A 15675-nucleotide genomic window follows, 5' to 3' on the forward strand; every position below is an offset into this window, starting at 1 on the left:
TGCACTACATATGAAGGCTGTACCCCATGCAAATGCTGCTGTAGGTGTGAAGGCTGCACCCCATGTGACTGATGCACTCCTTGCAAAGGCTACACTCCATGCCAATGTTGCACTCCATTGCGAAGGCTACACTCCATATGAAGGCTTCACTACATGTGAAGGCTGCACTCCATGTGAAGGCTGAAATCCATGCAAAGGCCACATTCCATGCGAAGGCTGCACTCCAAGTGAAGGCCGCACTCCTTGCGAAGGCTCCACTCCTTGCGAATGCTGCACTCCTTGCGATGCTGCACTCCTTGCTAAGGCTGTACTCCTTGCGAAGGCTGCAATGCATATGAGGGCTGCAGTCCTTGCGAAGGCTCCACTCCTTGCGAATGCTGCACTCCTTACGAATGCTGCACTCCTTGCAAAAGCTGTACTCCTTGCAAAGGCTGCAATGCATGTGAAGGCTGCATTCCTTGCAAAGGCTGCACTCCTTGCAAAGGCCGCACTCCTTGCAAAGGCTGCACTCCTTGCTTAGGCTCCAGTCCTTGCAAAGGCTACACTCCTTATGAAGGAAAGCTCATCTTTTGAGGACAACACACCTTGTGGCTGCATTCCATGTGAAGGCAGCACTCCATGCGAAGGCAGCACTCCATGTGAAGGCTGCACTGCATGTGAAGGCTGCATTCCATATGAATGGCTGCACTCCATGTGAAGGCTGCACTCCATGTGAAGCCTGCACTTCATGTGTAGGCTGCACTCCGTGTGAATGCCTGCACTACATACGAAGGCTGTACCCCATGCGAATGCTGCTGTAGGTGTGAAGGCTTCACCCCATGCGACTGATGCACTCCTTGCGAAGGCTACACTCCTTGCGAATGCTGCACTCCTTGCAAATGCTGCACTGATTGCAATGGCTGTACTCCTTGCAAAGGCTGCAATGCATGTGAAGGCTGCACTCCTTGCGAAGGCTCCACTGCTTGCGAATGCTGCACTCCTTGCGAATGCTGCACTGATTGAAATGGCTGTACTCCTTGCAAAGGCTGCAATGCATGTGAAGGCTGCATTCCTTGCGAAGGCTGCACTCCTTGCAAAGGCTGCACTCCTTGCAATGGCTGCATTCCTTGCAAAGGCTCCACTCCTTGGAAAGGCTGCACTCCTTGTGAAGGAAAGCTCATCTTTTGAGGACAACACACCTTGTGGCTGCAGTCCATGTGAAGGCAGCACTCCATGCGAAGGCAGCACTCCATGCAAAGGCCACTCCCCATGCGAAGGCTGCACTCCATGCGAACGCCACACTCCTTGCGAAGGCTCCACTCCTTGCGAATGCTGCACTTCTTGCGAATGCTGCACTCCTTGCGAAGGCTGTACTCCTTGCGAAGGCTGCAATGCATGTGAAGGCTGCACTCCTTGCGAACGCTCCACTGCTTGCGAATGCTGCACTCCTTGCGAATGCTGCACTGATTGCAATGGCTGTACTCCTTGCAAAGGCTGCAATGCATGTGAAGGCTGCATTCCTTGCGAAGGCTGCACTCCTTGCAAAGGCTGCACTCCTTGCAAAGGCTGCATTCCTTGCAAAATCTCCACTCCTTGCAAAGGCTGCACTCCTTGTGAAGGAAAGCTCATCTTTTGAGGACAACACACCTTGTGGCTGCACTCCATGTGAAGGCTGCACTCCATGTGAAGGCGGCATTCCATATGAATGGCTACACTGCATGTGAAGGCTGCACTCCATGTGAAGGCTGCACTTCATGTGTAGGCTGCACTCCATGTGAATGCCTGCACTACATACGAAGGCTGTACCCCATGCAAATGCTGCTGTAGGTGTGAAGGCTGCACCCCATGCGACTGATGCAGTCATTGCGAAGGCTACACCCCATGTCAATGTTGCACTCCATTGGGAAGGCTACACTCCATGTGAAGGCTTCATTCCATGTGAAGGCTGCACTCCATGTGAAGGCTGCAATCCATGCAAAGGCCACACTCCATGCAAAGGCGGCACTCTTTGCGAAGGCTTCACTCCATGCGAAGGCTGCACTCCTTGCGAAGTCTCGACTCCTTGCGAATACTGCACTCCTTGCGAATGCTGCACTCCTTGCGTAGGCTGTACTCCTTGCGAAGTCTGCAATGCATGTGAAGGCTGCATTCCTTGCGAAGGCTGTGTTCCTTGCGAATTCTGCACTCCTTGCAAAGGCTGCACTCCTTGCAAAGGCTCCACTCCTTGCAAAGGCTACACTCCTTGTGAAGGAAAGCTCTTCTTTTGAGGACAACACACCTTGTGGCTGCAGTCCATGTGAAGGCAGCACACCATGCGAAGGCAGCACTCCATGTGAAGGCTGCACTCCATGTGAAGGCTGCATTCCATATGAATGGCTGCACTCCATGTGAAGGCTTCACTCCATGTGACGGCTGCACTCCATGTGAAAGCTGAAATCCATGCAAGGGCCACACTCCATGCAAAGGCGGCACTCTTTGCGAAGGCTGCACTCCATGCAAAGGCTGCACTCCTTGCGAAGGCTCTACTCCATGCGAATGCTGCATTCCTTGCGAATGCTGCACTCCTTGCAAAGACTGTACTCCTTGCGAAGGCTGCAATGCATGTGAAGGCTGCATTCCTTGCGAAGGCTGCACTCCTTGCGAAGGCTGCACTCCTTGCAAAGGCTGCACTCCTTGTGAAGGAAAGCTTATATTTTGAGGACAACACACCTTGTGGCTGCAGTCCATGTGAAGGCAGCACTCCATGCGAAGGCAGCACTCCATGTGAAGGCTGCATTCCATATGAATGGCTGCACCCCATGTGAAGGCTGCACTCCATGTGAAGGCCGCACTCCTTGCGAATGCTGCACTCCTTGCGAATGCTGCACTCCTTGCGAATGCTGCACTCCTTGTGAAACCTGTACTCCTTGCGAAGGCTGCAATGCATGTGAAGGCTGCAATCCTTGCGAACGCTCCATTCCTTGCTAATGCTGCACTCCTTGCGAATGCTGTACTCCCTGCAAAGGCTGTACTCCTTGCAAAGGCTGCAATGCATGTGAAGGCTGCATTCCTTGCGAAGGCTTCACTCCTTGCAAAGGCTGCACTCCTTGCAAAGGCTGCACTCCTTGCAAAGGCTCCACTCCTTGCAAAGGCTGCACTCCTTGTGAAGGAAAGCTCATCTTTTAAGGACAACACACCTTGTGGCTGCAGTCCATGTGAAGGCAGCACTCCATGCGAAGGCAGCACTCCATATGAAGGCTGCACTCCATGTGAAGGCTGCATTCCATATGAATGGCTGCACTCCATGTGAAGGCTTCACTCCATGTGAAGGCTGCACTTCATGTGTAGGCTGCACTACATGTCAATGCCTGCACTACATACGAGGGCTGTACTCGATGCGAATGCTGCTGTAGGTGTGAAGGCTGCACCCCATGCGACTGATGCATTCCTTGCAAAGGCTACACTCCATGCCAATGTTGCACTCCATTGGGAAGGCTACACTCCATGTGAAGGCTTCACTCCATGTGAAGGCTGCACTCCATGTGAAGGCTGCAATCCATGTGAATGGCTGCACTCCATGTGAAGGCTGCACTCCATGTGAAGGCTGCACTTCATGTGTAGGCTGCACTACATGTGTATGCCTGCACTACATACGAAGGCTGTACCCCTTGCGAATGCTGCTGTAGGTGTGAAGGCTGCACCCCATGCGACTGATGCACTCATTGCGAAGGCTACACTCCATGCCAATGTTGCACTCCATTGCGAAGGCTACACTCCATGTGAAGGCTTCACTCCATGTGAAGGCTCCACGCCTTGCGAATGCTGCACTCCTTGCGAAGGCTGCACTCCTTGCGAAGGCTGTACTCCTTGCGAAGGCTGCAATGCATGTGAAGGCTGCACTACTTGCAAACGCTGCCCTCCTTACGAATGCTGCACTCCTTGCGAATGCTGTACTCCTTGCAAAGGCTGCAATGCATGTGAAGGCTGCACTCCTTGCGAAGGCTCCACTCCTTGCGAATGCTGCACCCCTTGCGAATGCTGCACTCCTTGCAAAGGCTGCAATGCATGTGAAGGCTGCATTCCTTGCGAAGGCTGCACTCCTTGCAAAGGCTGCAATGCATGTGAAGGCTGCATTCCTTGCGAAGGCTGCACTCCTTGCAAAGGCTGCACTCCTTGCAAAGGCTGCATTCCTTGCAAAGTTTCCACTCCTTGCAAAGGCTGCACTCCTTGTGAAGGAAAGCTCATCTTTTGAGGACAACACACGTTGTGGCTGCAGTCCATGTGAAGGCAGTACTCCATGTGAAGGCAGCACTCCATGTGAAGGCTGCACTCCATGTGAAGGCGGCATTCCATATGAATGGCTGCACTCCATGTGAATGCTGCACTCCATGTGAAGGCTGCACTTCATGTGTAGGCTGCACTCCATGTGAATGCCTGCACCACATACGAATGCTGTACCCCATGATGATGCTGCTGTAGTTGTGAAGGCTGCACCCCATGCGACTGATGCACTCCTTGCGAAAGCTACACTCCATGCCAATGTTGCACTCCATTGGGAAGGCTACACTCCATGTGAAGGCTTCACTCCATGTGAAGGCTGCACTCCATGTGAAGGCTGAAAACCATGCAGAGGCCAAACTCCATGCAAAGGCGGCACTCTTTGCGAAGGCTGCACTCCATGCAAAGGCTCCACTCCTTGCGAATGCTGCACTCCTTGCGAATGCTGCACTCCTTGCGAATGCTGCACTCCTTGCGAAGGCTGTACTCCTTGCGAAGGCTGCAATGCATGTGAAGGCTGCACTACTTGCAAATGCTCCCCTCCTTGCGAATGCTGCACTCCTTGCGAATGCTGTACTCCTTGCGAAGGCTGTACTCCTTGCAAAGGCTGCAATGCATGTGAACGCTGCACTACTTGCAAACGCTCCCCTCCTTGCGAATGCTGCACTCCTTGCGAATGCTGTACTCCTTGCAAAGGCTGTACTCCTTGCAAAGGCTGCAATGCATGTGAAGGCTGCATTCCTTGCGAAGGCTGCACTCCTTGCAAAGGCTGCACTCCTTGCAAAGGCTGCACTCCTTGTGAAGGAAAGCTCATCTTTTGAGGACAAGACACCTTGTGGCTGCAGTCCATGTGAAGGCAGCACTCCATGCGAAGGCAGCACTCCATGTGAAGGCTGCACTCCATGTGAAGGCTGCATTCCATATGAATGGCTGCACTCCATGTGAAGGCTGCACTCCATGTGAAGGCTGCACTTCTCGTGTAGGCTGCACTCCATGTGAATGCCTGCACTACATACGAGGGCTGTACCCGATGCAAATGCTGCTGCAGGTGTGAAGGCTGCACCCCATGCGACTGATGCACTCCTTGCGAAGGCTACACTCCATGCCAATGTTGCACTCCATTGGGAAGGCTACACTCCATGTGAAGGCTTCACTCCATGTGAAGGCTGCACTCCATGTGAAGGCTGAAATCCATGCAAAGGCCACACTCCATGCAAAGGCGGCACTCTTTGCGAAGGCTGCACTCCATGCGAAGGCTCCACTCCTTGCGAATGCTGCACTCCTTGCGAAGGCTGCACTCCTTGCGAAGGCTGTACTCCTTGCGAAGGCTGCAATGCATGTGAAGGCTGCACTACTTGCAAACGCTGCCCTCCTTGCGAATGCTGCACTCCTTGCGAATGCTGTACTCCTTGCAAAGGCTGTACTCCTTGCAAAGGCTGCAATGCATGTGAAGGCTGCATTCCTTGCGAAGGCTGCACTCCTTGCAAAGGCTGCTCTCTTTGCAAAGGCTGCACTCCTTGCAAAGGCTCCACTCCTTGCAAAGGCTGAACTCCTTGTGAAGGAAAGCTCATCTTTTGAGGACAAGACACCTTGTGGCTGCAGTCCATGTGAAGGCAGCACTCCATGCGAAGGCAGCACTCCATGTGAAGGCTGCACTCCATGTGAAGGCTGCATTCCATATGAATAGCTGTACTCCATGTGAAGGTTGCACTCCATGTGAAGGCTGCACTTCATGTGTAGGCTGCACTCCATGTGAATGCCAGCACTACATACGAAGGCTGTACCCCATGCGAATGCTGCTGAAGGTGTGAAGGCTGCACCCCATGCGACTGATTAAGTCCTTGCAAAGGCTACACTCCATGCCAATGTTGCACTCCATTGGGAAGGCTACACTCCATGTGAAGGCTTCACTCCATGTCAAGGCTGCACTCCATGTGAAGGCTGAAATCCATGCAAAGGCCACACTCCATGCAAAGGCGGTACTCTTTGCGAAGGCTGGACTCCATGCGAAGGCTCCACTCCTTGTGAATGCTGCACTCCTAGCGAAGGCTGTACTCCTTGCGAAGTCTGCAATGCATGTGAAGGCTGCATTCCTTGCGAAGGCTGCACTCCTTGCAAAGGCTGCACTCCTTGCAAAGGCTGCACTCCTTGTGAAGGAAAGCTCATATTTTGAGGACAACACACCTTGTGGCTGCAGTCCATGTGAAGGCAGCACTCCATGCGAAGGCAGCACTCCATGTGAAGGCTGCATTCCATATAAATGGCTGCACTCCATGTGAAGGCTGCACTCCATGTGAAGGCTGCACTTCATGTGTAGGCTGCACTCCATGTGAATGCCTGCACTACATACGAAGGCTGTACCCCATGCAAATGCTGCTGTAGGTGTGAAGGCTGCACCCCATGCGACTGATGCAGTCCTTGCGAAGGCTACACTCCATGCCAATGTTGCACTCCATTGGGAAGGCTACACTCCATGTGAAGGCTTCAATCCATGTGAAGGGTGCACTCCATGTGAAGGCTGCAATCCATGCAATTGCCACACTCCATGCGAAGGCGGCACTCTTTGCGAAGGCTGCACTCCATGCCAAGGCTGCACTCCTTGCGAAGGCTCGACTCCTTGCGAATGCTGCACTCCTTGCGAATGCTGCACTCCTTGCGAAGGCTGTACTCCTTGCGAAGTCTGCAATGCATGTGAAGGCTGCATTCCTTGTGAAGGCTGCACTCCTTGCAAATGCTGCACTCCTTGCAAAGGCTGCACTCCTTGCAAAGGCTCCACTCCTTGCAAAGGCTGCACTCCTTGTGAAGGAAAGCTCATCTTTCGAGGAAAACACACCTTGTGGCTGCAGTCCTTGTGAAGGCAGCACACCATGCGAAGGCAGCACTCCATGTGAAGGCTGCACTCCATGTGAAGGCTGCATTCCATATGAATGGCTGCACACCATGTGAAGGCTTCACTCCTTGTGAAGGCTGCACTCCATGTGAAGGCTGAAATCCATGCAAAGGCCACAATCCATGCAAAGGCGGCACTCTTTGTGAAGGCTGCACTCCATGCAAAGGCTGCACTCCTTGCGAAGGCTCCACTCCATGCGAATGCTGCATTCCTTGCGAATGCTGCAATCCTTGCGAAGGCTGTACTCCTTGCGAAGGCTGCAATGCATGTGAAGGCTGCATTCCTTGCGAAGGCTGCCCTCCTTGCGAAGGCTGCACTCCTTGCAAAGGCTGCACTCCTTGCAAAGGCTGCACTCCTTGTGAAGGAAAGCTCATATTTTGAGGACAACACACCTTGTGGCTGCAGTCCATGTGAAGGCAGCACTCCATGCGAAGGCAGCACTCCATGTGAAGGCTGCTTTCCATATGAATGGCTGCACTCCATGTGAAGGCTGCACTCCATGTGAAGGCTGCACTTCATGTGTAGGCTGCACTCCATGTGGATGCCTGCACTACATATGAAGGCTGTACCCCATGCAAATGCTGCTGTAGGTGTGAAGGCTGCACCCCATGTGACTGATGCACTCCTTGCAAAGGCTACACTCCATGCCAATGTTGCACTCCATTGCGAAGGCTACACTCCATATGAAGGCTTCACTACATGTGAAGTCTGCACTCCATGTGAAGGCTGAAATCCATGCAAAGGCCACATTCCATGCGAAGGCTGCACTCCAAGTGAAGGCCGCACTCCTTGCGAAGGCTCCACTCCTTGCGAATGCTGCACTCCTTGCGATGCTGCACTCCTTGCTAAGGCTATACTCCTTGCGAAGGCTGCAATGCATATGAGGGCTGCACTCCTTGCGAAGGCTCCACTCCTTGCGAATGCTGCACTCCTTACGAATGCTGCACTCCTTGCAAAGGCTGTACTCCTTGCAAAGGCTGCAATGCATGTGAAGGCTGCATTCCTTGCAAAGGCTGCACTCCTTGCAAAGGCCGCACTCCTTGCAAAGGCTGCACTCCTTGCAAAGGCTCCAGTCCTTGCAAAGGCTACACTCCTTATGAAGGAAAGCTCATCTTTTGAGGACAACACACCTTGTGGCTGCATTCCATGTGAAGGCAGCACTCCATGCGAAGGCAGCACTCCATGTGAAGGCTGCACTGCATGTGAAGGCTGCATTCCATATGAATGGCTGCACTCCATGTGAAGGCTGCACTCCATGTGAAGCCTGCACTTCATGTGTAGGCTGCACTCCGTGTGAATGCCTGCACTACATACGAAGGCTGTACCCCATGCGAATGCTGCTGTAGGTGTGAAGGCTTCACCCCATGCGACTGATGCACTCCTTGCGAAGGCTACACTCCTTGCGAATGCTGCTCTCCTTGCGAATGCTGCACTGATTGCAATGGCTGTACTCCTTGCAAAGGCTGCAATGCATGTGAAGGCAGCACTCCATGCGAAGGCAGCACTCCATGCAAAGGCCACACCCTATGCGAAGGCTGCACTCCATGCGAACGCCGCAGTCCTTGCGAAGGCTCCACTCCTTGCGAATGCTGCACTTCTTGCGAATGCTGCACTCCTTGCGAAGGCTGTACTCCTTGCGAAGGCTGCAATGCATGTGAAGGCTGCACTCCTTGCGAAGGCTCCACTGCTTGCCAATGCTGCACTCCTTGCGAATGCTGCACTGATTGCAATGGCTGTACTCCTTGCAAAGGCTGCAATGCATGTGAAGGCTGCATTCCTTGCGAAGGCTGCACTCCTTGCAAAGGCTGCTCTCTTTGCAAAGGCTGCACTCCTTGCAAAGGCTCCACTCCTTGCAAAGGCTGCACTCCTTGTGAAGGAAAGCTCATCTTTTGAGGACAAGACACCTTGTGGCTGCAGTCCATGTGAAGGCAGCACTCCATGCGAAGGCAGCACTCCATGTGAAAGCTGCACTCCATGTGAAGGCTGCATTCCATATGAATAGCTGTACTCCATGTGAAGGTTGCACTCCATGTGAATGCTGCACTTCATGTGTAGGCTGCACTCCATGTGAATGCCAGCACTACATACGAAGGCTGTACCCCATGCGAATGCTGCTGAAGGTGTGAAGGCTGCACCCCATGCGACTGATGAAGTCCTTGCAAAGGCTACACTCCATGCCAATGTTGCACTCCATTGGGAAGGCTACACTTCATGTGAAGGCTTCACTCCATGTGAAGGCTGCACTCCATGTGAAGGCTGAAATCCATGCAAAGGCCACACTCCATGCAAAGGCGGTACTCTTTGCGAAGGCTGGACTCCATGCGAAGGCTCCACTCCTTGCGAATGCTGCACTCCTTGCGAAGGCTGTACTCCTTGCGAAGTCTGCAATGCATGTGAAGGCTGCATTCCTTGCGAAGGCTGCACTCCTTGCAAAGGCTGCACTCCTTGCAAAGGCTGCACTCCTTGTGAAGGAAAGCTCATATTTTGAGGACAACACACCTTGTGGCTGCAGTCCATGTGAAGGCAGCACTCCATGCGAAGGCAGCACTCCATGTGAAGGCTGCATTCCATATAAATGGCTGCACTCCATGTGAAGGATGCACTCCATGTGAAGGCTGCACTTCATGTGTAGGCTGCACTCCATGTGAATGCCTGCACTACATACGAAGGCTGTACCCCATGCAAATGCTGCTGTAGGTGTGAAGGCTGCACCCCATGCGACTGATGCAGTCCTTGCGAAGGCTACACTCCATGCCAATGTTGCACTCCATTGGGAAGGCTACACTCCATGTGAAGGCTTCAATCCATGTGAAGGGTGCACTCCATGTGAAGGCTGCAATCCATGCAAATGCCACACTCCATGCGAAGGCGGCACTCTTTGCGAAGGCTGCACTCCATGCCAATGCTGCACTCCTTGCGAAGGCTCCACTCCTTGCAAAGGCTGCACTGCTTGTGAAGGCTCCACTCCATGCGAATGCTGCATTCCTTGCGAATGCTGCACTCCTTGCAAATGCTGCACTCCTTGTGAAGGCTGTACTCCTTGCGAAGGCTGCAATGCATGTGAAGGCTGCACTCCTTGCGAAGGCTAAACTCCTTGCGAAGGCTCGACTCCTTGCGAATGCTGCACTCCTTGCGAATGCTTCACTCCTTGCGAAGGCTGTACTCCTTGCGAAGTCTGCAATGCATGTGAAGGCTGCATTCCTTGTGAAGGCTGCACTCCTTGCAAATGCTGCACTCCTTGCAAAGGCTGCACTCCTTGCAAAGGCTCCACTCCTTGCAAAGGCTGCACTCCTTGTGAAGGAAAGCTCATCTTTTGAGGACAACACACCTTGTGGCTGCAGTTCTTGTGAAGGCATCACTCCATGCGAAGGCAGCACTCCATGTGAAGGCTGCACTCCATGTGAAGGCTGCATTCCATATGAATGGCTGCACTCCATGTGAAGGCTTCACTCCATGTGAAGGCTGCACTCCATGTGAAGGCTGAAATCCATGCAAAGGCCACACTCCATGCAAAGGCGGCACTCTTTGCGAAAGCTGCACTCCATGCAAAGGCTGCACTCCTTGCGAAGGCTCCACTCCATGCGAATGCTGCATTCCTTGCGAATGCTGCACTCCTTGCAAATGCTGCACTCCTTGTGAAGGCTGTACTCCTTGCGAAGGCTGCAATGCATGTGAAGGCTGCACTCCTTGCGAAGGCTCCACTCCTTGCGAATGCTGCACTCCTTGCGAAGGCTGTACTCCTTGTGAAGGCTGCAATGCATGTCAAGGCTGCACTCCTTGCGAAGGCTAAACTCCTTGCGAATGCTGCACTCCTTGCGAATGCTGCACTCCTTGCAAAGGCTGTATTCCTTGTGAAGGCTGCAATGCATGTGAAGGCTGCATTCCTTGCGAAGGCTGCACTCCTTGTGAAGGAAAGCTCATCTTTTGAGGACAACACACCTTTGGCTGCAGTCCATGTGAAGGCAGCACTCCATGTGAAGGCTGCACTCCATGTGAAGGCTGCACTTCATGTGTAGGCTGCACTCCATGTGAATGAGTGCACTACATACGAAGGCTGTACCCCATGCGAATGCTGATGTAGGTGTGAAATCTGCACCCCATGTGACTGATGCACTCCTTGCGAAGGCTACACTCCATGCCAATGTTGCACTCCATTGGGAAGGCTACACTCCATGTGAAGGCTTCACTCCATGTGAAGGCTGCACTTCATGTGAAGGCTGAAGTCCATGCAAAGGGCACACTCCATTCGAAGGCGGCATTTTTTGTGAAGGCTGCACTCCATGCGAATGCTGCACTCCTTGCGAAGGCTCCACACCTTGCGAATGCTGCACTCCTTGCAAAGGCTGTACTCCTTGTGAAGGCTGCAATGCATGTGAAGGCTGCACTACTTGCGAAGGCTAAACTCCTTGCGAATGCTGCACTCCTTGCGAATGCTGCACTCCTTGCAAAGTCTGTACTCCTTGCGAAGGCTGCAATGCATGTGAAGGCTGCATTCCTTGCAAAGGCTGCACTCCTTGCAAAGGCTGCACTCCTTCCAAAGGCTGCACTCTTTGTAAAGGCTCCACTCCTTGCAAAGGCTGCACTCCTTGTGATGGAAAGCTCATCTTTTGAGGACAACACACCTTGTGGCTGCAGTCCATGTGAAGGCAGCACTCCATGCGAAGGCAGCACTATATGTGAAGGCTGCACTCCATGTGAAGGCTGCATTCCATATGAATAGCTGCACTCCATGTGAAGGCTGTACTCCATGTGAAGGCTGCACTTCATGTTTAGGCTGCACTACATACGAAGGCTGTACCCCATGCGAATGATGCATTCCATATGAATGGCTGCACCCTATGTGAAGGCTGCACTCCATGTGAAGGCTGAAATCCATGCAAAGGCCACACTCCATGCAAAGGCGGTACTCTTTGAGAATGCTGCACTCCATGCGAAGCCTGCACTCCTTGCGAAGGCTTCACTCTTTGCGAATGCTGCACTCCTGCAAATGCTGCACTCCTTGCGAAGGCTGTACTCCTTTTGAAGGCTCCAATGCATGTGAAGGCTGCACTCCTTGCGAAGGCTGCACTCCTTGCGAATGCTGCACTCCTTGCGAATGCTGCACTCCTTGCAAAGGCTGTACTCCTTGCGAAGTCTGCAATGCATGTGAAGGCTGCATTCCTTGCGAAGGCTGCACTCCTTGCAAAGGCTGCACTCCTTGCAAAGGCTGCACTCCTTCTGAAGGAAAGCTCATCTTTCTAGGACAACACACCTTGTGGCTGCAGTCCATGTGAGGGCAGCACTCCATGCGCAGGCACCACTCCATGTGAAGGCTGCACTCCATGTGAAGGCTGCATTCCATATGAATGGCTGCACTCCATGTGAAGGCTGCACTCCATGTGAAGGCTGCACTTCATGTGTATGCTGCACTCCATGTGAATGCCTGCACTACATACGAAAGCTCTACCCCTTGCGAATGCTGCTGTAGGTGTGAAGGCTGCACCCCATGCGACTGATGCACTCCTTGCGAAGGCTACACTCCATGCCAATGTTGCACTCCATTGGGAAGGCTACACTCCATGTGAAGGCTTCATTCCATGTGTAGGCTGCACTCCATGTGAAGGCTGCAATCCATGCAAAGGCCACACTCCTTGCGAAGGCGGCACTCTTTGCGAAGGCTGCACTCCATCCGAAGGCTCCACTCCTTGCGAATGCTGCACTCCTTGTGAAGGCTGCACTCCTTGCGAAGGCTGTCCTCCTTGCGAAGTCTGCAATGTATGTGAAGGCTTCATTCCTTGCAAAGGCTGCACACCTTGCGAAGGCTCCACTCCTTGCGCATGCAGCCCTCCTTGCGAATGCTGAAATCCTTGAGAAGGCGGTACTCCTTGCAAAGGCTGCAATGCATGTGAAGGCTGAATTCCTTGCAAAGGCTGCACTCCTTGCAAAGGCTGCACTCCTTGCAAACGCTGCACTCATTGCAAAGGCTCCACTCCTTGCAAAGGCTGCACTCCTTGTGAAGGAAAGCTCATCTTTTGAGGACCACACACCTTGTGGCTACAGTCCATGTGAAGGCAGCACTCCATGCGAAGGCAGCAATTCATGTGAAGGCTGAACTCCATGTGAAGGCTGCATTCCATATGAATGGCTGCACTCCATGTGAAGGCTGCACTCCATGTGAAGGCTGCACTTCATGTGTAGGCTGCACTCCATGTGAATGCCTGCACTACATACGAAGGCTGTACCCCATGCGAATGCTGCTGTAGGTGTGAAATCTGCTCCCCATGTGACTGATGCACTCCTTGCGAAGGCTACACTCCATACCAATGTTGCGCTCCATAGGGAAGGCTACACTCCATGTGAAGGCTTCACTCCATGTGAAGGCTGCACTCCATGTGAAGGCTGAAATCCATGCAAAGGCTGCACTCCTTGCGAAGGCTCCACTGCTTGCGAATGCTGCACTCCTTGCGAATGCAGCACTCCTTGTGAAGGCTGCACTCCTTGCAAAGGCTGCACTCCTTGCTAAGGCTGCACTCCTTGCGAAGGCTGCACTCCTTGTGAAGGAAAGCTCATATTTTGAGGACAACACACCTTGTGGCTGCAGTCCATGTGAAGGCAGCACTACATGCGAAGGCAGCACTCCATGTGAAGGCTGCACTCCATGTGAAGGCTGCATTCCATATGAATGGCTGCACTCCATGTGAAGGCTGCACTCCATGTGAAGGCTGCACTTCATGTGTAGGCTGCACTCCATGTGAATGCCTGCACTACATACGAAGGCTGTACCCCATGCGAATGCTGCTGTAGGTGTGAAGGCTGCACCCCATGTGACTGATGCACTCCTTGCGAAGGCTACACTCCATGCCAATGTTGCACTCCATTGGGAAGGCTACACTCCATGTGAAGGCTTCACTCCATGTGAAGGCTGCACTCCATGTGAATGCTGAAATCCATGCAAAGGCCACACTCCATGCAAAGGCGGCACTCTTTGCGAAGGCTGAATTCCATGCAAAGGCTGCACTCCTTGCGAATGCTGCACTCCTTGCGAATGCTGCACTCCTTGCGAAGGCTGTACTTTTTGCAAAGGCTGCAATGCATGTGAAGGCATCGTTCCTTGCGAAGGCTGCACTCCTTGCGAAGGCTGCACTCCTTGCAAAGGCTGCACTCCTTGCAAAGGCTCTACTCCTTGCAAAGGCTCCACTCCTTGCACAGGCTGCACTCCTTGTGAAGGAAAACTCATATTTTGAGGACAACACACCTTGTGGCTGCAGTCCATGTGAAGGCAGCACTCTATGCGAAGGCAGCACTCCATGTGAAGGCTGCACTCCATGTGAAGGCTGCATTCCATATGAATGGCTGCACTCCATGTGAAGGCTGCACTCCATGTGAAGGCTGCACTTCATGTGTAGGCTGCACTCCATGTGAATGCCTGCACTACATACGAAGGCTGTACCCCATGCTAATGCTTCTGTAGGTGTGAAGGCTGCACCCTATGCGACTGATGCACTCCTTGCGAAGGCTACACTCCATGTCAATGTTGCACTCCATTGGGAAGGCTACACTCCATGTGAAGGCTTCACTCCATGTGAAGGCTGCACTCCATGTGAAGGCTGAAATCCATGCAAAGTCCACACTCCATGCAAAGGCGGCACTCTTTGCGAAGGCTGCACACCGTGCGAAGGCTGCACTCCTTCCGAATTCTCGACTCCTTGCGAATGCTGCACTCCTTGCGACTGCTGCACTCCTTGCGAAGGCTGCACTCCTTGCAAAGGCTGCACTCCTTGCAAAGGCTCCACTCCTTGCAAAGGCTGCACTCCTTGTGAAGGAAAGCTCATCTTTTGAGGACAACACACCTTGTGGCTGCAGTCCTTGTGAAGGCAGCACTCCATGCGAAGGCAGCACTCCATGTGAAGGCTGCACTCCATGTGAAGGCGGCATTCCATATGAATGGCTGCACTCCATGTGAAGGCTGCATTCCATGTGAAGGCTGCACTTCATGTGTAGGCTGCACTCCATGTGAATGCCTGCACTGCATACGAAGGCTGTACTCCATGCTGATGCTGCTGTAGTTGTGAAGGGTGCACCCCATGCGACTGATGCACTCCTTGCGAAAGCTACACTCCATGCCAATGTTGCACTCCATTTTGAAGGCTACACTCCATGTGAAGGCTTCACTCCATGTGAAGGCTGCACTCCATGTGAAGGCTGAAAACCATGCAAAGGCCACACTCCAAGCAAAGGCGGCTCTCTTTGCGAAGGCTGCACTCCATGAAAGGGCTCCACTCCTTGCGAATGCTGCACTCCTTGCGGATGCTGCACTCCTTGCGAATGCTGTACTCCTTGCAACGGCAGTACTCCTTGCAAAGGCTGCAATGCATGTGAAGGCTGCATTCCTTGCGAAGGCTGAACTCCTTGCAAAGGCTGCACTCCTTGCAAATTCTGCACTCCTCGCAAAGGCTCCACTCCTTGCAAAGGCTGCACTCCTTGTAAAGGAAAGCTCATCTTTTGAGGACAAGACACATTGTGGCTGCACTCCATGTGAAGGCTGCACTTCATGTGTAGGCTGCACTCCA

At 53.0% G+C, this 15675-nt stretch overlaps 1 protein-coding gene across 1 annotated transcript; it reads right to left on the reverse strand.

The window, feature by feature from the left end:
- Nucleotides 1-516: 516 nt before the first annotated feature.
- Nucleotides 517-1608, reverse strand: LOC126333797 (uncharacterized). The gene has a single exon (XM_049996767.1). It carries the CDS (start codon nt 1606-1608, stop codon nt 517-519), a length of 1092 nt encoding a protein of 363 aa, XP_049852724.1.
- Between the last annotated feature and the right edge of the window lie 14067 nt (nt 1609-15675).

The sequence above is a fragment of the Schistocerca gregaria genome, unplaced genomic scaffold (genome assembly GCF_023897955.1).
Source record: "Schistocerca gregaria isolate iqSchGreg1 unplaced genomic scaffold, iqSchGreg1.2 ptg001641l, whole genome shotgun sequence".
Lineage (NCBI taxonomy): Eukaryota > Metazoa > Arthropoda > Insecta > Orthoptera > Acrididae > Schistocerca > Schistocerca gregaria.